The 23,383-nt window shown below is 36.6% G+C and overlaps 1 protein-coding gene across 2 annotated transcripts in view; it reads left to right on the top strand.

Annotated features, from left to right (window-relative positions):
- The window catches only part of DPYD (dihydropyrimidine dehydrogenase), a 317,433-nt gene that overhangs the window by 138,147 nt on the left and 155,903 nt on the right, over nucleotides 1–23,383 (top strand). For both annotated transcript variants that reach the window (XM_042818948.1, XM_042818949.1), the window contains 4 exons: nucleotides 2,253–2,360; nucleotides 5,500–5,669; nucleotides 8,897–9,107; nucleotides 16,811–16,995. In XM_042818948.1, coding sequence (XP_042674882.1) covers nucleotides 2,253–2,360; nucleotides 5,500–5,669; nucleotides 8,897–9,107; nucleotides 16,811–16,995 — 674 coding nt within the window. The remainder of the gene's footprint in view (nucleotides 1–2,252; nucleotides 2,361–5,499; nucleotides 5,670–8,896; nucleotides 9,108–16,810; nucleotides 16,996–23,383) is intronic.

Consider the following 23,383-nt stretch of genomic DNA (forward strand, 5'->3'; position numbering starts at 1 on the left):
TCATAATATAAATCCTTTGATTTCAGCAGCGTTGCACTTACGATAAACCTGAACCCTGGACTTTTTAACTTTCTCTTAATTCTGTTTTTTTCTTCAACCGGTGGGAGCTGAACTACTGATGTTGTTAGAGATGGAGTCATTTTTATTAGGGGGATTATGTAAATGTCAAAAGTGGGAAAATATTTATGAGATTTTCGCCATGTGTTCAACAGAGGGTAGACAAAAGATAGAATGGAAAATGTCTTTAATTCACTCTGCACCTCCCAATAGTGACAAAAATGTTTCTCCTGAAATCAAAGTGAGACTACTGTGGTGGTCTACGTTTATATCAATTGCAGTAGATACACTGCTCTGTCCTTTGCCTGTAGTAGGCACAGAAAACTCCTGCCAAGGTGCACTTGTCATAGGTACTTTAGCAATATATACAGGTTTTATGCATTTTTTAAAGATAATTTCTTTAATGGCTCTTACATATTATAGTTTCAGTAGCATAAAGTATTTCTGTCAGCCTCTTAAAATATCCATTATTCATTCTTAATTAACTGATATTCTAGTCTACATAGCAAGTACAGCATTCAAAGTTCTTGAAGTTCAGTAGAAGCTTGTATTTTTTAACCTTATTTTTCTCAGTATCCAGCTATAGAGCAGCACTGTTTAGAAAGCAATTGATTCGTAGTTTTGTTTATCATCAGAGATCAAGAAAGTACTCAAAACCATGAGATATCTGAAATGAAAAAAAAAAAAAAATAGAAGCTGATTTTCATTTGCTTTTTGGTTTGTAAGCCTGCCTTCTAAATTCAGTGAGGTCAAATTTCATTTTTTTTCACAGAAACTGCTGAAGCTAAATATATACTTTTTTCCCCCTTGACTTATACTAACTTCATTCAGAGATGTGGGAGGTCGAAAAATTTACCCCATGTGAGGTGACTCCTGAGAAAATCCTGGGGTTCTTACAGCTGAGTCCTGATATCCTTCAGTAATGAGGCAGCTTTTTGGTGCTTCAGTAATAGAAAAAGGTCCTAATCCTTTCCTACTCGAAATAGCATTCCTCAAAGTACAATCCTGCTTTGCTGTTGGTGCTAAAGCAGTGTTATTGAGGTTTTCTACCAGCAGCCAATGTATCTCAAAGAGGTGAAAGATCAGTGCTGCCATCCATGTCTGGGGATGGAGCGAAGTGTGTTACTTTGTTTACTCCATTTCTGCCTACTGGTTCTAAGGGCTGCTTGGTTGCTCTGTGCTTTCCAAGAAAGAAATATTGACATTTACTTCACTTCAATAGGTAATTATTGATTGGTATATTTTCATGGGAATATGATTTATTTATTTATTTTTTTAAGATTCAAATGTGAAAGTCAAAGCCATGTTGAAAATACCCTAATTTATTCCATTTGCAAGAAAAAAAAGTTTTAACTTCTGTGCTGGGTGGATGGTTTTCTGTGCTGTATAATGTATAAACAAATGTATTAACAGCAGCATAAAGCCTGTCTTTGACAATTGGAAGATACTTTTTGCTATTTTGTTTTAATCAAAAGATGTTTGTTTCTTTCATTGGTTGTGAAGAGTATCACTGTGTCCTACTGCTTTTGGATAAGTTTGTGCTGTTAATTAATGACAAATAGATGTCGGCAAACAAGGACTTCAGGGTGTTGAGAAAATGGTCAACCACGACAAAAAAAAAAAAAAAAGATGATATACAAGTAGTCAGAGATAAGAAATTTAAACAGCATCACCACTCATGCCCATTACTAATAAATTAGGCCATTCCCTATTGCCTCACTTGTGTTACCTGGAATCTAACTGTATTGAATAATACCTCAAAACAAAGGGAATGAAACTGATTCCCAGCAGTTTGAGTTGTGCATGCAAGTAAAGCTATGTAGGAAAAGTTTATTACAGTCATACTTTTCCCAGTAGCTTCTCTACTTCTGCATCCAGTATGTTTTGTTTTCTTTAACCCTATTCTTTGCATTTATTTTGGTATAAGTTAATCTGAGTGCAAAGGTTATTCAACAACCCTGTTTTCTAGTGCTGATTCTATTAACAGATCAACCATTCTGTATGCTGCTGACAACAAACATGATGCTGCAGTCATTTGTGATGTTTTTTGTTTGTGTGCTTTTTTTTGAACATCTGAGGTTTTGTAGGACTACCTGTATTGTGTTTACTTTTGAGAGTGTTCATGTAATGTGAAATATTTTTTATTATTGAGATTTCCCTGATGGTTCTGATCTACCTTAACATATCTGTTTCAGGTTTACCAGAACCAAACAGAGACAGTATATTCCAAGGGCTGAAGATGGATCAAGGGTTTTACACATCAAAAGACTTCCTACCTTTGGTAGCTGTGGCAAGTAAGCCAGGTGTGCGATACTTTGCTTCTGTTGTAAACATATTCAGTAAGTCAGTAGCTGCTCCTGAGGTACAAAAATGCACAGGTGATTAAAGCATCGCATCCACCTACACAGCACCTCCCTGTGAAAAGTTCTGAGCCAAGGCTTTCTCCTGGGCAGCTGCAACCTCAGGAGAGTGTGGTAACTAACATCAGTTCCAGAGACTGTAAAGCAAATAGTCATATATAAAAATCTATGAACCTGGCAATCTATTACCCACAATAAATTACATTTGTTAATTGAATTGTATTCTATAGATATAAAAAGCTTCTCATTTGTATATATTGATAGAAATTACACATGGTAAATATAGGATGGTCTTGAAATCTGATATTAAATCGTTGCTGACCCACATAAACAGCTACTTTGTATGTTGTTGATAATTTGTTTTACTTGTAGCACCATTATCCCAGGTCAGTCATGTGCTGAATGTTCACAAGCAAATTTAAAGGGTCAGTAGTTCCCTACCCAAAAAACCTCAGGACAACATTAATATGATCGTAGTTAGACAAATGCAGCCTTTTGTGCTTTTACAGATTTGTTTCGAGTGCAGAAATGCCTGATTTTTCTCCCCAGGGAGTATAGATACTTTCGGTGGCTTTGAAAGTGATGTCATAAGCCCTGGAAGGATGGATGACGTGGGACTTGTGATTTTTATGCCACGTTCCCTCAGTCTAGATTCTCCAGTGTGCTGATAAAAATAAAAGAAATTTCACATATAATTTTCTGGATATATATCTATGTCTGTTCTTAGTGTAGTATATGTTTTTACGCAGGTGACCACATATTTAATATAAATACACATATGCCACTTTCATCTGCAAAACGTTTTTATTTGAACCATTCTGAAATTTCTTTTAGCATCAGATAGAGTTGCTTGCTTATTTAGAAGACTTTATTAGCGTGTTAAAGAATATACCTCCTGTGGCAAAGTATTCTGCATGTAGAAGTAAAGTTTTTTACTCCATTTTATACAAAATATTTAGGAAGGGAAATATTCCCTATGCGTCTATCCCCATCTATCCTATCACTCTGCTGTTTTGATCAAATGCTTTTTTCTAGATATGTTCTTAAGCTCAGTGAGCTCAAATGAGTTGGGAGAAAAAGTTGCTTTTTTTCTTTACCCTTCATTTTTTTTTTTTTTTTTTTTTTTTTTTGGAAAGTGTTTAAAAATGAAACAGGTTGAGAATATACACTTCAAAACATTTTTTGATTAACAAAAGCAAAGAAAATCTTTAAAAGCAATTCCCCCTCATAATAATGTGACTACAGATGCTTTGTAGAATTCTATATACGTGCACACAAATAGGGTACTCGAAGGCATCTTCCTGAACGAGGGTCTATAAAACTGTGATCTGCATCTTTTTAAATGCTGCGATGTAACATTCACAATTTATCAGAATATGTAATGATATTTTTCATATTAAGTCTAAAATAAATATAAAAACAAGAATAAACGTTTTTTTTCTGACTGGCAGTAATAGATTGCTATTTAGTGGTTGTTTACTAATCGATGTGATCTTTCTGTCTTAATTTTAGTCTTTCTGCTGCTGTAGTCACCTCTTGATCTCTAAAGAACAAAATTTTAAAATATAATACATGTGTTGTATATTCTGCTCTGTCCTCAGATTTACTATGACATTTCTCTGAATGATAGACTTACCTACTTTAAAACAGACAGTACTCTGCATGCTTGTTATACTTTCCTCCAAAGGGATTCCCTTGGTAAATACAGTCATTTAACTTGTGAGTGGCTTTGCTACCATTGGCTTATATTTCAAATTCTTGTTTCACTGCACCCTTCCAGCCTTCTGAAAATACTCAGAAAACAGATATGGGCTATTGGAGATATAAGGAACAAAGTGGGCAAGCACAACTGGTCCACTCTAGGCTAGGTTTGCATGGCATTTTGAGATGCCATTCCACTCTTGCGCTTGCTCTTTTTCTGTTGTTCAATGTGCATTTTTTGTGGAGAATTAAATTCTTTAAAAATAAAATAAAAAAGTTTAGAGAGAATAGGAGTCTTATTAAGTAAATGGCAAATGCAATTCCATATACGTGGGGGAAAATGATAGCATTTGCCATATATCAAGCATTTTACAAGCGGAGAGAGGATATATATTTCTAATCCATTTCTGTGTTTAAATTACAACTACTGTTTTATTGAATAATTTGTGTTTCTGTACAACTGAGAATGTTGAAGATCTGCTAGTGCTATAGCAGGATATTCAAGTCACAGTGCAATGATTATACGGTTAGTTTCTCCTGACTGAAATTATCACAGGCTGGTTGAGAATGTAACATTATATTGTTTATGGCATTGTCTTTAAATTGCAGTAGTTTCCCTAATAAATAGTTCTACTTAAACTGATAGCAAAGTGGAATTTAATGCACTACACAGAGTGAATCCGAAAATACAAGCTATGGATAACAAACACACAATGTCAACATTCTCTGCATGTAACCTTCTGCAAACACTTTGTGAAAACCACTGTAGATCAACTATTTTTCCCAGTGCAACATTTAGGAATTAGTATAATAATAATCTTTCTGTTGATGTTCAGCTGTCATAGGGAATAGTTTCTGAGAACCACGTCAGCATAAATGCCTCACAGAAAACTGTGTCAAAGGGACTAACTTTGAGAAGCTATCATCCGAATCTATCAACCACTGAAAAGTTTTCTTAAAAAAAAAAAAAAAAAAAAGCAAGTGATATTCATTATGATCTTTAATGAGTTGTGTTTTTTTTTTAAGCCATCGTGGTACTGAGTCTGATATACGAGAAGCTTAATTTTTGAATAAAAACATATTACAATGCTAATTTCTACCCAAAAGGACTCACAAAACTAGAACTGCATCATTTGTGTCCTTTCCAGATAGAATGGTGCTGCTCCTTAGAGTTCTGACTATAAAATTATGTATATGAGCGTATCTTAAAAATGGGAATAAAACTGTCTTTCAGTGAAGCAGAATAATTTGATAGTGACACTCCATGCTTAGAAACTGTAAGATGCAATTTTACACTGCTTTGAGTACAAGTACCTTTTGAGCTGTCAAGCAGAAATGGTTTCTCATACTTGAAAATGGGGTTTTTCCTTTCATCTTTCAGCGATGTGTGCCTGTCACTCTCCATTGCCATCAATACATGGAACTGTGATTGTACTTGGGGCAGGAGACACTGCTTTTGACTGTGCAACATCTGCTTTACGCTGTGGAGCTCGTCGTGTATTTGTGGTCTTCAGAAAGGGCTTCACTAATATCAGGGCTGTCCCAGAAGAGGTAAAAGTGAAAAACACTATTTATAAGAAGGAATAATGGTTGTTATTTCTGTAGAGCCTGAAAGTGCAGTGTTGGTACTTAAAAGACATCTACTAAAATATTTGTTTTTAAAAATGCTCTTAAAATGTATCTGAAAGTTTATTTAAGCTCTAAAGCTCAGTTTATGTAGTCTTTGGAGAAGTCACTTCTCTGTTGTACCCTGTAAAGTCAGAGAGATGCCTAAAAAGGGTAAAATTTCCTGTAAAGTAGAAATCTGTAAAGGTCTGAAAATCTTGGAGGCACCCCAGGGATCCATGAGGCATTGGAGTATTATAGGTAGCTCTTCAGGTCCAAGGAATGGACTTTATGGCTTATGCCTAGTGAATCTCAGTGATCTTGACACAGCTTTATGTGTCTCTAAATTCTTGTAAGGAAATTATTTATGATGATTTTTGCTTGAATCACTGCCAGTGGCAATAGAGAGATGACATTAATCACATATTTCAGTGTTCAAACTGATTTTTAGTTTGACTTTGCACCTTGGCATTTATCAGGATTTCTGCAAATTCTGAAACTGGCTACTCCTCCTCAATTATCTGTAAAGCAAGAATTTTTATTTTCTGGTTAGATTTTCTTATTTTGGTGCTTCTTCCATTGTAATTTTTTTTGGTACATCCTCCATACTTTTGAAAGATTTTAGCTAGTAGTACCTCAATTGCATCTTTAAAAAAGGATTTATGGGAATTTGATAATCTCTTTTCAAGAAGGTCGACGTCTTAGAGATCTTATACAAAGTGGATGGAAGTGGAAAAAGAAAGAACAGATGTATGGAAGCATAATTATGTTTCTGTTGCACTTAAAATAAGACATCCAAACACCGTGAAATTACTGAAGTCATTGTGGCAAAGATTCATGCTATTCAGATTCTTCCTCATTAAGAATCAGCTGTCACTCTGAACCCAAATCTTTGTTAGCAGCCTAGGCCAATTCCTAAAAGCTATCAATGTTCATGTTATCACATCATGCAGCAGTTTTGAAAAAAAATATATTAAAAATAGCTTTAGCTAGTAATGGCCATGCTAGAATGATGTCAGGTTGAACACTTTATAAGATATTATGTAATGTAAAATATACTAGCTTTATGTTATTTGTCAAGTAAAGACAATCAAATACTGAAATCTCTACTAAGGCATGCTGTTAGACTTTTTTTTTTAGTTTTCTAGACTAACTTTAGACTTACCACATCAGAGAATATTAAGTATTGGCAGTCATGCTATTATTTGCACATGGTATTCGGCATTTGATAATAAACACAATCTTGAAAACATAAATTGGATCGTGTACTTAGTTAATGCTATGCCTCTTAAAGCACAGACAGTTGCAAAAGGTAGGTCTTCTGCCCTCAAAGAAGTTATTCAAAATGACAAGGAAGAATAAGATAATTAGGAATTCACAGGATTGCAGGGGTTGGAAGGGACTTCTAGAGATCATCAAGTCCAACCATGCTAAAGCAGTTACTCTGCAGTACAGCATACAGCTAGGCATCCAGACAGATCTTAAATATCTCTAAAGATGGAGACTTCACAACCTTTCTGGGCATCCTGTTCCAGTGCTGTGGATTTTAGTGTGCAATTTTCTATGTTCCAGTTTTTGGCTGTTGCTGCTTGTTCTATCACTACACACCACTGAAAAGGGTTTGGCCTCATCAAATTGCTTCCCACGCTTTAGATATTTATAAACATTGATAAGATCCCCTCAGCCTTCTCTTCTCCAGGCTGAACAGATCCAGGTTTCTCAGCCTTTCCTCATGTGGGAGATGCTGCAGGCCCTTTACCATCTTTGTCACCTTCCGCTGGACTCTTTCTAGGAGATCCCTGTCTTTAGCTCCCCAGTTCAAAAGAGCAGGATGCAGTACTCTAATTATAGCCTCACCAGGGCAGGGTAGAGGGAGATCATCAACTTCTTCAACCTACTGGCCATGCTCGTTTTCATACACTCCAGGATACCATTAGCCTTCTTGGCCACATGGGCATGTTGCTGGCTTATGGCCAATCTGTTATCCACCAGGACCCCTAGGTCCTTCTCTGCAGAGCTCATCTCCGGCAGGTCAGCCCCTAACCTGTACTGATGCATGTGGTTATTCCTCCTTTTTTTATTATCCTTTACCTCCTTTGCCGGATTAAATACCAAGTGGGCCCTAACCTCCCTCATTGCATCCGTGCAGGCTCTGGCTATATTTCTGTATTCTTCCCAAATGGACAGGCTCTTTTCCCATTGTTCTTGGACCTTCTTTCTTCCCTTTGAGTTTATCAATGAACTCCTTGCCCATCCATGCAGGTCTCCTATCACCTTTTCCTAATGTCTTACTGTTATGGATGTACTGATCTTAAGTTTAGAAGAAGCAGTGTTTGAGTGTCAAACAACTCTCATGGGCTCTCTCTCCTTCCAATGCTCTAGCCCATGGGATACTTCTAAGAAGGTCCCTGAAGAGGTTAAAGTTGGCTCTTCTGAAGTACAGCAATCCTTCCTGTTGCTTTACTTCTTCAACGTAAGATCCTGAATTCCATCATCTCATGATTGCTGCATCCTGAGCTGCCTCCAGCTTTTACACCCTCAATGAGCCCTCCTTTGTTAGTCTGAACGAGGTCAAGCAGCACACCTCTCTTCATTGGCTTCTCCACCAACTGTGTTAGAAAGTTATCTTCAATATATTGCAGGAATCTCCTGGAGCGTGCATGCCTGGATTGTTTTTTATGCAACAAATATCAGGATGATTGAAATCCCCCATAAGTACCAGTGCCCTGGATCACAAGGCACCTTCCAGCTGTTTGTAGAAGCCCGCATCAATTTCCTCCTTTTGATCAGGTGGCCTTTAGTACACACCCACAGCAATGTCACTGGCATTAGCCTGCTCTCACCCACAACCTCTCCACTTTTACCCCCAGGTGGAGCTTGATAGATTCTAGTTCCTCTGTTGCATGAAGAGCAACTCCACCACCTCACCTCACCAGCCTGTCTTTCCTAAAAAGGACGTAAATGTGTCAGAAAACCATTTGCATTGCAAATCTAACAAGCGCCACTGTCTAGAAACTGATTGATCGAGTAGCACAGAAATCAGTATTAAGATGCCTATCAGTATAACATACTCAGTGCCTTCTGCTTAAGAAGAACGTGTGGTAACATCTTGAGTGAACTTTTCATAAAGCTTATCATGTTTGCTTATTTATTTTATTACTTCTACTCTACAGATGGAACTTGCAAAAGAAGAGAGGTGTGAATTTCTGCCTTTCCTCTCCCCTCGGAAAGTTGTACTTAGAAGTGGACGTATTGTTGCAATGGAGTTTGTTCGAACTGAACAGGACAGTGATGGAAACTGGAAAGAAGATGAGGATCAGGTTGTTCGTCTGAAAGCTGACGTGGTGATCAGTGCCTTTGGTTCAGTTTTGCGTGATGCTGAAGGTAATCCTGAGTAATGCATTTCATAGATATCAATTGTTGTTTCAGCTGCAGCCATTTTGTGTCCTTTGGCGGTTTTGCGAAATGAGTCTTCAGGAGATTATAAAGCTTGTGACTCAGTCCTTTCAACAGAATTTTGTTTGCCCTTTAATTATGTTTCTTAGGACAAAACTAAGAGTATGATTACCATCAGTGTTCTGTAAGTTACCGTCTAGAGCAGGAACCCAAATTAGAGGTACAATTGCTCAGTATATATCTTGCTTTCCTCTCAATGCAGAAGGGATAACAAAGGATACTCCTGGGGAGTTCTTCTGGACTCACTAATTAACCTTATAGAAACTCATTATACTACAACTTCAGACTGAACTGATCTGATCTCTGAAACCATTTTTACCTGTTGAATTAAGAATTAATTAAGAATTAAGACAGATTTTTCTGGTTTAGCCACTCCTAGGTATCACTCACTTCTTATACGTACCCAAGAGGACTGTGGCTTCTCCCATACATGCAGAATTTGTTAAATTCTTCTGTGCTTTTCTCAGCATGTCTCATTGTTTACTTGTACATTACAATCTTTGGTCTTAAAAATAAATAAATAAATAAAAAAAAAGGGAAAGCAAGTATTTAGTTCAGTAATAAGTATAAAGAAATTGGTATGTAGTTGGCATTTCAGTGTCTCAACGTTTTACTCAGATGCAAAAGAGAGCAGAAGAAAATGATTTCAACTAAGAACACAAGAACTGAGCAAAGCTCAGACTGTGCTCTCTGACACAGGTTAAAGAGTTCAGATGTATGTAACAAAGGTGACTTGAAAGTAAAAACTTAGGAACAATTCTAGAATGTTTTGTTGTTGATAATTTTTAAAAATCCCCTGGTTTAAGTCTTTTGGAGGGGTTTCCATAACCTCATGTGATAAATCAAATATTAGTCTGTGCAATCAGTTTGTTTCGTTGTGATTCATAGAACTTGTGATAAAGGAGTGATTCTGTTTTTTCCTACACTGCAAACTGCTTCATCTAAAAGGGCGAACTTTGTTATGTTGCTTAGCCATGATAATGTGCCAGCCTTGTATTTTCTGCTATGCATTCACCCTCTAAATGACATGTTGTGAGGTTTTTAAATATGAACACAAAATTTGAGGGGAAAAAAAATCACGTAGCAATCTGATCATGAAAGAAAAGAATCATTGCCCTTGGGTTTGAGCAACACTCTTCAATTTCAGAATGTATTTTTGGTGAAACTGCTATTAAGATGGAAATCAAATTATAAAGAAAGAGGCAGGAAATATCAGCATTTGTTTTGTACATTCTGAAAGTGAAAAGACTAAGACTGGAGGGAGTAAAGTACTTATTCTGAGCACACCATTTCAGTTGCTTTTAAACCTTTATTTTTTTGCCCAAGCTGGCCTAACAAAAGTTCGATTTACTTTTCACCATCGAGCTGAATTATAACCAAATCTTCAGACATATAGAACAAAAAGGAGCGACTGCAAGACACATAAATACCTCCCGATATCTTATATTCTTAATGTCTTTCTAAAAGGCACCGTATTTTTGTATTCAAGAGATGGAAATATTCAGATTTCTCCAATAAGAGTTTGAGAAGAGAGCACCAGAAATACTTGAAACTGGACAAGGCCCTGAGCAACTCAGTCTGGCTTTGAACTTGATCTAACTTTGAAGAAAACTTTGGACTAGGCGATCTCCAGAGGGCCTTTACAGTCTGAATTTTTCCATTTCTAGATGACTCACATGCATGTTCAATAAGCATGTTATTTGTTGCACATGCAGAGTTCTGTCAATGATCTAATTTATAAGGCATCTCTGGCAATAATGGATGCTGGTATAGGTGGTATACCACTGGTATGGGTTAAACTAGCAGGATTTGTCTATTTCTTATTAGTAATGTTTAATACTGCTGTTACTGATGTAAGAATAAAGAAAATGCTGTGAGAACCAAAGGGAATGAAATGAGACTTAGTCCCTGTTCAGTGAAGTGTAGGATATTCTTTGATATACCTGTTTTGCTTAACGCAACACAAAGACTTGTGTGCTGCTGGACTGACCAGAAGTAGTCTATACGCTAGAAAGCTTTTTCTAGTCTATTATCCTCATCAAGCTGTTTCATATTCTCTAGGGTAGTAACTATTACATTTCCACCAAAAACTCCATGCACTCGCAGTAGATGTTTAGTCTTTTCCTTTTTTCTTAAATAATATGCTAATTGTGTTTTTAAACAACAGTTCAGTAAATATTCATCCTCCCATTGGAAATCACATAAATGCATCATTCATTAGAAAGAAATCAGTTGTAAATCCATTTTATGCTCATGAAGTTGCTAATAGACAAAGCAGAAGTGTTGCCCTCTAGGCTGTTATAATATCATTGGCACTTTACTGAAACCAGTTTAAAAAAAAGAAAAAGATCGATCTACTATGGATAGAGTAAAAACAAGGTTTTTCTTTGTTGTTATAAAAAGATTTTGCAAGCACAAGCTGCCTTTTTCTTTTTTTTTTATTTATATTTTTTAATTATTGCATAGATTACCAAACTCTTCAACCATCATAACTGATTAACATAAATCAAAAGATGAAAGAAAATTTTGTACCCTTTCTGATGCTCCGGCTTTTTTGCCTGCTTTATTATTTTGGAGGCCTGCAATGTATTACTGAAATATCTCTGGCACCATTCTAAATTGCAGCTGATCAACATATACACATGTAATGCTAATTACGTCCCTAGTACTGCATGCAGCCTCAACATCCTATTCAAAACAGGTCTAGTTGGTTCTAAAGTCTAAACTTTGAGTGCTTGTTTTTTTGGGTTTTTTTTTTTTTTTTTTCTGATAAATAAAAGGGAACAACATTTCGGGACTGCAAAATTTTACTCTGGAAGAAATGTCTTTGTTCTCATTATATTCTTGTATATTCATGTGAAGAACCTGGACCTTATGTAGAGAACCATGACAAAAATTGTGGAAAATAGTACACCTGGTCAGAACGTGCTCCCAAACAGAGTGCAAGACAAGTATACTGTGTAGAGGCTGGCAACATACATTCTGATCAGCAAGCTAGTGACAGGCAGAAAATAGTTGGCAGCAGTCTTTCAGTAGGAGCCTCTCAAAGTATTACCTGGTCCCAGCTTTAACCAGTTAAAGTGCTTTTATTCCTGTTGCAGTACATTAGTGGGGCAGAGATGCTGGGAAGCATGACTGTGCCTTCCTTTGTCTTCTGGGCCTCCAGACTGGGCAGCGTCGGCAGCTAATGAGACTGTTGGTGTGTGTGATAGTTACAGTTTTACATTTCAGATTAAGAAAGATACAGTGTGTTTGTATTTTTCTGAAGTAGTGCTTCTACTCACTGTAAAGGAAGTCTGCAAGATGGATATCAAAAATAACATTAATGAGCTACTAAAGCTAAAATTACAGGAACTTATGAAATTGGTTAAACATAAAAACCATTAAACTGTTTATTGAAGCTTCACAGATATACTGCAGCTAATGAGCATTTCTGCTATTTAAATAAGCCCAAATTGAACACACATTACATGGATACATAATTAGTCATGGCAGTCAAACACACAGATTCACTTTTAAAGCTTTATTTGAGGAATCTTTTCCATTTGATTTGTTTTGTTAATTAAAATATTTTTTCTGTATTCACTTACATTTTAATATTGTTTTTGCAAGCACAATAATTTGCTGCTGCTTTTCCATTTGTGTTTATTTGCTCTTTGAATACAGCAAATGGAGAATATATATTCAGAACTGTCCTTTTGTTTGGTATTATTTGTGTTTAGCATCATTTGATAGCATTAGAATAATTCAACTCTATGTTATTTTTCATACAGAAAGTTTATTTCAAATTGTAGATGAGGGCTGTTCTGAAAGTAATGCCTCCTATGTTGCTATGTTGGCCCTCGACATCACAGATGTTGGTAGTCTGGCAGCAGAGGCTGAACCTTCCAACAGTATTCTAATGTATTTTGTTGCTGTGTGTCAGATGGCAGCAGACGGGCACTCTGACACATTGGCATCTGACATGGAAGTGCATATGAAGTAAAGGTGCGCCACTGAATTCCTCCAAAAAAATGACACTCACTGACATTCACTGATGCTTGTTGTGCATTTATGGAGAGAAGAAAGTGGATGTGAGCACACTGAGGTGGTGGGTGGTGAATTTCAGCTGTGTGGCAGTGGGTCACCTCCACTAGTGCAGATTTTTATGAGCATAGCATGCAGGCTCTTCTTCATGGCTGGCAAAAATGCACAGCTAATGGTGCTGACTATGTTGAAAAATGGTGTTTTGTAGCTGAGAATTTTCTCTATCAAATAGTATTGTTTTACTCTTTGTATCTGCTGTGTTTTCCATGGAAATAAATGGGATTTGTTACATTCAGAGCAACTTATGTAAAATATCTCATCAGGCTATAAAGGAGAAGGCAACAGAGGCACAAGATTGCATGCTGAATTTTGAAGGAAAAAAAAAAGCTGTATTAGTTTGGAACTTTAAGGAATGTAAGATCGAAAGCATTAGAAAGACACTCGTCTCCTTACTCTGTCCCAAAGAGAGCACTAACAAAAACAGAAAGCTTGTTGTTCAGTGGCAAACAGCAGCTCAGACAACTGATAGCCAGGTTCATCTCTTACAAGCTCAGGAATGGATCCAAGATTTTTTCTTACACCTTCAGAGGCACAGAAAAAGCTTCCGCTTGGGAAGACCAATGTTCTTCCCTTCTTGCAGGCAGTAGTAAGTAGTGCAGAAAGTAGTCCCTTCAAGTGCCCTGGATATAAGATCCAAGGACATTAGGAACTCATATAAGATGGCTTTGAATCATGTCCTTATTTTTACTTAACCTAAATCTTGGAGATTATAAGAAAAACAGAAGGAAATAGCTGCTGGATACCATGTCAACCATACCACAAGGGAAATGTGCTTTCTCAGTTTTAAAAACACTGAATAAGGCAGATAAATCCTCATTCCCCTGGGGGAGGTGTTTCAAGCAGATGCATGTTGGACTTTTTGGCACTCAAAAAGCTTTTGATATAATTATGGCCATACAATTATTTTAGCACAAAACAATCCAAAGATGAATTTGAGAAAAGCAGCAGATCTGGGATAGCCGAAGTAATACCCATTTTCCTCCCATGATGAAAAGAAAGTAGCAGTCATAACTTTCAGTTGTAAATAATTTCCTGTGGAAAAACTGCATCGCCAGTAGTGTGTTGCCCTCTAATACACAGACTGTGGTTTGGTATCATCTAAGAGAAAAAAAATGTCATCTATCCCAACCCCACTACCCAACCCTGCTGTGGCAAGTTTTCCTCTGTGATTTTTTTTTTTTCCTTCTGAACATTTCTTTACAAGTCTGTATGTATTTGACTTGTGAGAACTGTCTGGACCACATGCTGAGATGGCACCACTGCACTCAGTAAGTTATCCTATGTATGGCTGATTGATGATTGAAAGTTGTCTTGACGTACAGCCTGAGACATAAAGAGGAAGTTAACGTATCGATTTATAAATATTACTGAAGTATAATAGGACTACTATCAGCAACCACAGGCACTTTCCTTAGCAAAACAAAAGCAAAAACCCAACCCAACAAACTCTCATTTCCAGACTGAAAAGTCTCTCGCTCTGAAGGTTCTGTTTGGTGTGACCTTTCAATAATTTAAATATTTTTAAAGGAAGCAATTTCGTAACTTTTTGATTCTGCTAGTAGGCAAATATTATTCTTGCCAAGTTAAGCCAAAACTCTGCAGGGTAGGAGGAATTGTGCAAGCAGTATGTCTTGAATATAGATTAAATGTTTCTGCTTTCAGCTTAAAATTGTGATTCTGCTTTCTGAAGCAGATGAAAAAAAATTAAAATCCAAAATTTTGGGTTTGACTCCTGTGGACATTTGTGTTTGCCAAGGGTAAAAAAGAGAACATAGGTGGGATAAGCAGATTTAAATATTTGTATCTTGCTTTTTATTATTTTGCCCCTTTTCAAACACAGCTCTCCTCTTTGAAATACCCTTGTGATATTTGATTTGGAGGCGAAGGGACATGCAGAGCCTGGGAAGAAAATTTCATCATGACATTGTGTGAGAATGTCTTTGAAGGTTGCTGTACACCTGGGAGTACACTGGGGCAGTAGTGTGAATTTGCCCTTGTGTTGGTGTAGGAGAAATATTCTTGTTTTAAGCTGGCAGGTTTCTCTTTTACATATATGACAGCACAAGAACATCAGTTTAATTGACCTTGGCAATCTGCATCTGCTAGCGGTATATCCCTGAGGGACAGCACAGTTTTAAGCTGCATTTTATTGCAAAATCTTCAGTTCCTTTAGACTTAAAGCCGCATAAAAATAACTCACTCTGATATATGGCATCAACATTTGCTGAAAATATTGACTGAAAATGTGATTCTGTTCATGAAGCTGTTCTGGAGTGTCTCAGCGATAATAAAATAATGTTAGAAGTTGCATAATCAAAATCATGTTAAGAAAGAAAGATTATTTTTAAGATGATTTATTTGTATTCAGTGCCATTTGTCAAAATGTTTGTCTGATTTTTTTAGTCATTACATCCACGTTGTTTTTAAGGACAATATTTCACACACAGAATGCCTACATACTGTTTACTGGCTTAAAAAAATTAAGGTATTTAAAGATCTAAATACTCAGAAATTTTAGTGACAAATATAGGAAAGATTATCTTTGTGTAAGCATTTTATTTTTATTGTTTCTGTAATTTCACTCTTTATATATTTGTTTCAAATTGAGCCTTAATTTCAGAATGTTCTGAGCTTAAATATCAATACAGTATGTTTTCCATTTTGTTGTAATGTATCTTTTCCAGAAAAAAAAAAAAAAAAAAAAAAAAAAAAGAAGCTTTACATCAATACACTTCTTCAAAACCAAAGCAGTCAAAGCATAACAGCATAACATTTCCTGGTAGGGAAAATGTTGCATATAAAAGTTTTCTATCAGGTTTGATAATGACCTATAGAAAAGTAGCAGTGTTTCTGTTGTGAGCATTAAGGAATGTGTGAAGTAAATTCTGAATCAATTTCTAAAAATCATAAACATTCTTCTTTGTCTTTAAACCTCAAAAATCATATATGGTATATTAAGTTGTGCAGGAGTTAATATGTTAAGTTTTCAGGTGGAAAGCATGTTGATGTGGAAAGTACAGCACAAAGCCATGGGTGGAGGGGGAAAAAAATTTCCTTTGTTAGCTTTGTTCTTAGTAGGGTTTTCAGATTTTTTTTTTTTCCTTGGATGTAAATAATATTAGTGTGAAAGACTTTGTAACTTCTGGGGTACATTGTTTCTTTTCAGGGAGAGAGCAGAACAACACTAAAAGCAATTATTTCTGGTAGCCAGTCACTTCTTGTGGCTGTCATCGTCTTGTATTTTGTACACGTCTGGTTTTGGAGGCACAGAGGAACCAACCACTTACTGATGTTACCAAAGAACTGTTCCATATAGTAGATGATATTCTTCTGAGTTGTGCTACTATGTACCTCTACTACCTCAACATAAAAGTTTCTGTATAGAAAGTAATTTTTCAGTTCTGTCATAAACTCACATTTAATTAAGTGAAAAAAATTAGACCTTGGAACTCCTTTTCTAATTGCTATCAGAATGTATTTGAGAGATTCTGGCAACATTTTTTTCTTTCTTCTGCTAACATATTTGTCCTTCATTTTAATTGCAGTCAGAGAGGCCATGGCACCTATCAAGTTTAACAGATGGGGTCTTCCCGAAGTAGATCCAGAAACTATGCAAACGAGTGAACCTTGGGTTTTTGCAGGCGGTGATATCACTGGTCATGCTAACACTACAGTGGAATCAGTAAATGATGGAAAACAAGCCTCTTGGTACATGCACAGATACATACAGGTAACTATTTATTTATTATAGGTTAAATATGCAAGTCTAGATTATTTGGTGATTTGTACGTTACATAGTCATTCAACTTAGATTGCATACTTGATTTTGAGGAGTTGAATCCAGCTGTCTTACACTATCCTAACACTGAAATCTAAGAAACTATTTCTGAACTCCAGTTGTGAATTCCAGTCAGGGAAAATAACACCGTGCGAGTAGAAGTCCTGATTGGTAACTGGGAAAAAGGAAGTGAGTCCATCGTTATTAAAAAAGTAAAATATCTTAATACTGCGTGAAGTAAAAAATAATACTGCCATCATTGATGGCAGACATTTTTAGTATTTCTTTTTAGTATTTCTGTTTTAGTATTTCTGGAGTATAAGTGTATTAACAGTTTACAGAGAACTCCTGTGATCTACATGAGAATCAGAGTTGGCTTTACTGAGGCTGATCAAACGGAAGCACAAGACAAAATAGTCACTGAATGCAAAGAGGAAAATCACAGAAAGGAGAATTTATCTGAGTAATGAAAATATTAGGGGTACAGACTTGAAAAACCTGGTAACTACTAGCCCTGCCTTTTCTAGTTGAGGAGAGAGCACTAACTGCAGAGGAGCTGTCAGAGACAGATACAGCCTGTGTGCAGACAGCCAGCTGACAAAGACTGTGTTCATTGTGTAAGGAACTTTTTAGAAATACGATACATGATTCATTCTTCCACCAAAAGAGATTTCAACAACTGAAGTTGGGACTGTAACAGCTCGATGTCTTTCTCCCCCATCCATCTGCTCAAAGCCTCTCTGATTGCATGTTTGTGCAATTTCATGCTGTTGGGGTCTGATTTCACTTCCTAAAAATACTTCAACTGAAAGCTTGTTGTTAGTATCTGTGCATATTTTTTTTTCACTTGATCTAAAGCACTATTTGTGTCCTGGCTTCTTCAACCCTTTGAAAATGCTGAGTGTGAAACATCTTTGAACCCTGATGTACTTGCTTAATTTCTCAGTACACAGTGAATTTGGGTAACTGTGATACTGGGACATCTCCTTTTTAGTCTCCTTCATCTTTAACCCCTATAAATACAACTATCACTTGAAACCCCTCCTTTTTCGTGTTGCTTCTTCTTCAAAACTTTCCTCATAAAACCATGACCCTTTTTTCTTTTCCCCTGGTATGTATTGAATGCTTTGCAGGAAATCTGAATAGTCTGGTTTGAGAATTAGAATTTTAAAGCAAGCAGGCTTGTGATATTAGAGAATTTCCGTTACCCTTTGCAGGTTTCAAGGCAGCTTATTCGACCTTACAATCTCACCAGGAAGCTAATGGGAAATCCTTACAGCAATCTTCACAGGAAAGTTTCCAAATGTCAAGTGTCACCTTTCCAGCTGTTAGATGAATGGGTAGCCCAGGGGCATTTATTTGGATGTGCAGCCCTTGTAAAATCTGGTTGCTGTGGTGGAGTGCGCTGTAATTTGGCAGTTTGCTTTACCAGTTCTTGGACTTGGTAGATCTGAAGGAGGGTTTGTATTTTAAAGAAGTTGTTTATGAGAGGATAATGTTACCCTCATGTCTATAGAGGTAGATAATGTATGTGGGTGCATATTTTTGTGTGTATTGCATGGTCATTCCACTGCCCCATATTCTGAAAACTTTCCATGTGAAATGAAGAAAAACCTTTTAAAAGTACCTTATTTTCTCTTTACTTTGAGATTCTTAAGGTAAGCAATCTTTGTGTGAACTGAGTGTCTGAATTAAGTATGATAGGTATTAAACACATTGTTATCATCTATTCATTTGCATTTTAGTTACAGAAATAGGTAGCCATTTTCAAAATCATCAGCTCTCTCAGTAATTAAATGTATAAATAATGCAGTCAGTGTTTAGTAAAATAGAAATATTCCATAAAATATACCTACCAACTCAAGACAAACCCCCCACCGCCCCAACTCCTTGCAGAAATTCCTGTTTGAACAGTATGCTCCTGCTATCCGAACCTACTCCAGACAAAAGGCTAAACAAACAGATGGGCTAGCTATGTGCCCTAAAACTCCAATCATTTCAAGCTCTGGCACACGGTCAAGTGAAGCATGAGATCTAGACTCAAGAACTCTCCAGTAGAAATGCCTTATGTTCAAAACCAGGAATTATTTACAGAAGCTTCTTGGCTGCTCTTTCTCTGGAAACTTTCCATCATTAGTTGCCTAAATGTCTCCTGCCTCTTAACATTTTCTGCCCACTCTGCTAAGCATGGGTTAATTTCAGAAATTGTTGCCTGCAGCTCTGTGTTGGCTTAGTTTCTATAAAGATGACCAGTCAAAACCTAACCAAGGGCAGATGAAGTAGAACCTGTTTGAAAGCGCAGTCTCCTTTAAACAATTCTCTACAGGTCGGTAGGGGTTCAAACACAACCATTTCAATTAATGTAACTATGTACTACTCCCATTTTTTCAGGATTCAGACTTTTTTGTTACTCCATGAATGTTGTAAAAACATATTTAAATTAGTCATGGTGATTTATTTAATTTGGGAATTTAATTTGGGGATTATAATGGCCCTTGCTTTTGTCCAAAGGTAACTTTGTAATAGTGGGCAGAGCAATATAGGCTGCTATTCTGTTCTATGCCTCAGTTAGCATCCATTTCTTCCATTTCATCTTGATCAGTGAATGGGATTTATTATTAACTATTACACAGTAGCTATAGTCAGGATAATTTACAATTATTGCAGGACTAACTAATAATTGTCTGTGCCTGCTTTGAAAGCAAGACAGCTCTCCCATCACAGTTCTTGCATTGTTTTCTTTCTTGACCAGGAAGGTTTAGACACCAGCCTTGACTCTGTACTCCTCCTCCATTCATTCATACACTTTCCTGAGAAGCATTTTCCTATATTTGGCTGTCAGTACGACATCTTATTCTCACTAAAATCCTTCTAACAAAATGATTTTCCCACTCTTTCCCACAATTATCCTTTTTTTTAAATGTAAATCTCTTTGTTTATTTGTTTAATATTTTTACTGGCCCAGTGTGACCAGTATCTTTCATATTTTAAAATTGGCATGTGTACTATGCACTTGAGAAATAGAGGACCAGATCTTATCTGATATAAATTGTACTTCACTTAGGTGAAATATGAATTTTGAACACATCTCTGTCTTCTGTGCAACTCTGAACCAGTGTTGTGTATTTATTATTATATTTCTTTATCTATGCTGTCAAAAATATAAATCTGAAGAGTATAGCTGTTGATTCTTTTCTGAAGGTTGACCCTTCTCATATATTTCTCAAGCATGTAAGAAAGTACCTTATTTCATAATCGATGCCAGAGATGGGTGTTTCCCAGGAAACTTGTCTTTGAAGCTGTTAATTATACTCTCTACTTCTATTCATGAGAACTGAAAGAAAAGAGGTGAGTGTCCCTTGTCCTGTAAACCGCCATGTTAAACACTAGCATGGAGACAAGTAAGAAAACATTTTCAAAAAGTTGGACACAGTGCACGTGCAGGGAACCTGGTATTTTAACTGCATTACTATTGACTAAGAAATATGTCTGTTCCAGAAAGAGAAAGCCTGAAAGAAGCATTAGAAAATCCCTGACTGGACAGAGCCCTGAGCAACCTGCTCAAGGTGATCCTGCTTTGAGCAAGGATGTTGTACTAGATCATCTCCAGGCATCCTTCCAATCATTCTGTGATTTTTCTTTTTTGTGAAATAACATATTTATTAAAGCCAAGGTGTATAAAACAAAGTCACGTAACAGATAATTGGAAAAAGGTTAGAAGATATACAAGTAAGGGGGAATTAAAAAGAGAGTGAAAGCAGGAATGAGATGAAAATATTTCAGAAAAACTCCCAAGCAGTAGGATTTGTAGAGAAGACTCTCTGTGAAAAATACCAGTAATACAACTACTCACTCTCATAGTCTGTCTTTGTTAAAGGCACAAAAATGGAGTTAGACCATATCACTGTGGTTAAGAATTTTCTCCATCTAAAGAAAATGAATGTCACAAATTCTGTCAGGTTTAATGCTCGGTCCCTGTCTCAGCCCTGCACTTCAGGCTGTGCTGCTTTTGCCTCTGGGCATATCCTGGTTAGAGCAGGGCAGGGACACTGCACACTGTGTGCTGGGGATTTTTTACCACGCTCTTGCAGTGTCCAAAAAATTGCCATGACTGAAACAATAAAGTAAGTACCTGCAATATTGTTAGCTTTGCTGGTTGGCATCAAATTAGAGGAAGAGTGAGCCACGCTCTTTGTCCTCTGCTTTTAAAAATCAAGGGAAGAGTTATTATAAATAAACTCTTGCCTGCAGGCTTTCTTTTCCTATTTGTTTTGCGTTGTCAGGGAAATCCTTCATTATAACGATTATTTTGCTTTCAGGAACCTATAAAACATTATAGTTTGCCAAAAGTTTTGCTTTGTAGAAAACAACACATCAGGGCTTACTAAATTTATTTCTTTTATAAGCACTGTGCTGAAAGGAAAGAACAGCAAAAATAAATAGAGCTAAAAGTGAAGTGATAGGATGGAGGAAGATAAATCTGCAGGGATATAAAGCTACTGGCTACTGAACCTCCAGCTCCATCCTGCCTTTGTTTGTTTTTGAAGACCTGGATTCATCCACTTTTTTTATTTTATTTCTTTTCTCCTCCTGTTCTGCTACCTGGGCAGACTCAGGCCACCCCAGCACAAACAAATGGTTAGGCACATTTTGAGGTCCTTCAGTGATCCTTGATGAAATTGCTAGTGGTTTTGCTCTTCATGAGGATAGTTCAGTGGGAAGAATAGGACTGTTTGAAATGTTTGGGCAAGTGGCTTGTGACCAGTTTACATGCAGGAGGAAAGGCCTATTTTTGCATGGCTAAATTCAGTAATCTCACTCGAGTCTTTCTCTTCTTCAGTAGATATTTTTATTTATGCATCTATTGCATTATATTTATTTTGCTTTATCACAGGATGCTCATTTTGGGTTGCTATTAGGATTCACTTTCATGCAACATTCCTTTTAGCCGAGAGCAGCTTTAGAGATTATATTGTCCTGCTTGGGAAAAGAAACGGTACAATGTAACTTAAGCTGCAGCACTTCACCTATTTATCTGTGTATCTCTCTGTGGCAATCAATATTTACAGTTATACAATGATGGAGTAATTTGTGAATCATCCACTGAAGTATACCCACACAGACCATGTGTACAGTTCTGGATACAAATAATAATAATAATAATAAATTAACAAATGGCTGCTTTCAAAATGGAAAATTGGGCTTATTTCTCAAATGTGCAAATGCGGGGGAGTTGGCCCAAAAGCTTTTCCATAAGTCTCTTAGCTGTCATTCTGCCAGATTCAAATTCAGAGTTCAGTGTAAGAATTCAATATATTGATGTTGGTTTCAGCAGGTATCGCAGCTTGCAAATATATAGCAGAAAAAAGTGCTACCATTTAAAAAATGCTCCTATATCTGTTCTGTGATCCAGGAGGATCATAAAGTGACTACATCAGCTGCTGCCTGGGAGTAGTGGTCAAGTGGTAGAGTTATGCAAAAATTAGCTTTTTACAAAATGGCCACCAGTGGGAACATGCGCAGATTGACATCATTTAGACTAATCTCACTACTTTCCATAGTGGCTTTTAATGCCATCGGAAGATTTGGCCCACAGATGTGTGCTCTCTGTCCGAGGAAATCTAAGGTCAGAATCTGAGACAAGAATCCAGGCACTTTTGAGGCAAAACCAACAAATTAACAAATTAACCAACAAAAGATGCCAAAACAAAAATCAAACAAAACAATGGAAAAGCTTCATTCTCTTCATGCTTATTACTTTTCATGGATGAAGAGGGGTAAATAAGTAACAACAACAAACACAGAGGTAGCAATTCCTAAGTTGAGGTTTTTCACTGCTACAGAAAACACTAACAAATGCTGTTACAGTGTTTCTTCCTTTTTGTTTTACTTTGCTGATGTTGTGGTGAGATTTCCTAGAAACATAGACTGCATGGGGATTTTCTATGTACTCAAAATATCTGCCTTATTTTGTTGTGGTTATATCAGCTCCAACTTCTAGGTGAGTAAAGATTTTAATTCTGCCTCCTGCAGCCTGATTAGGATGCTGTTCAGCATCTGTACATGGAAGATTCTGTCTGTACAATTTTTGCAATATTAAATGCAACATTTACATTGAAAGCATTTCACTTTGACTCTCCAGAGAAAATGCCACCTTTAAAACTGAAAACAAAAGTGACTGTGGTGTCACAGGCATAATGTGTATGTTCTTCTTTGATCTTGAATCAGAGTCTAATTTTTTTCACTTTTGAAGTATTCATGTTTGTTAGTAGATTTGCATATTTTGACATGTATCCCAAGGCATAGAAGAGAAAAGTGCATGAAGTCCAAGTATACTGAG

The sequence above is a fragment of the Centrocercus urophasianus genome, unplaced genomic scaffold (assembly GCF_019232065.1).
Source record: "Centrocercus urophasianus isolate 14NV4802_14NV808 unplaced genomic scaffold, USGS_Curo_1.0 seq_18, whole genome shotgun sequence".
Lineage (NCBI taxonomy): Eukaryota > Metazoa > Chordata > Aves > Galliformes > Phasianidae > Centrocercus > Centrocercus urophasianus.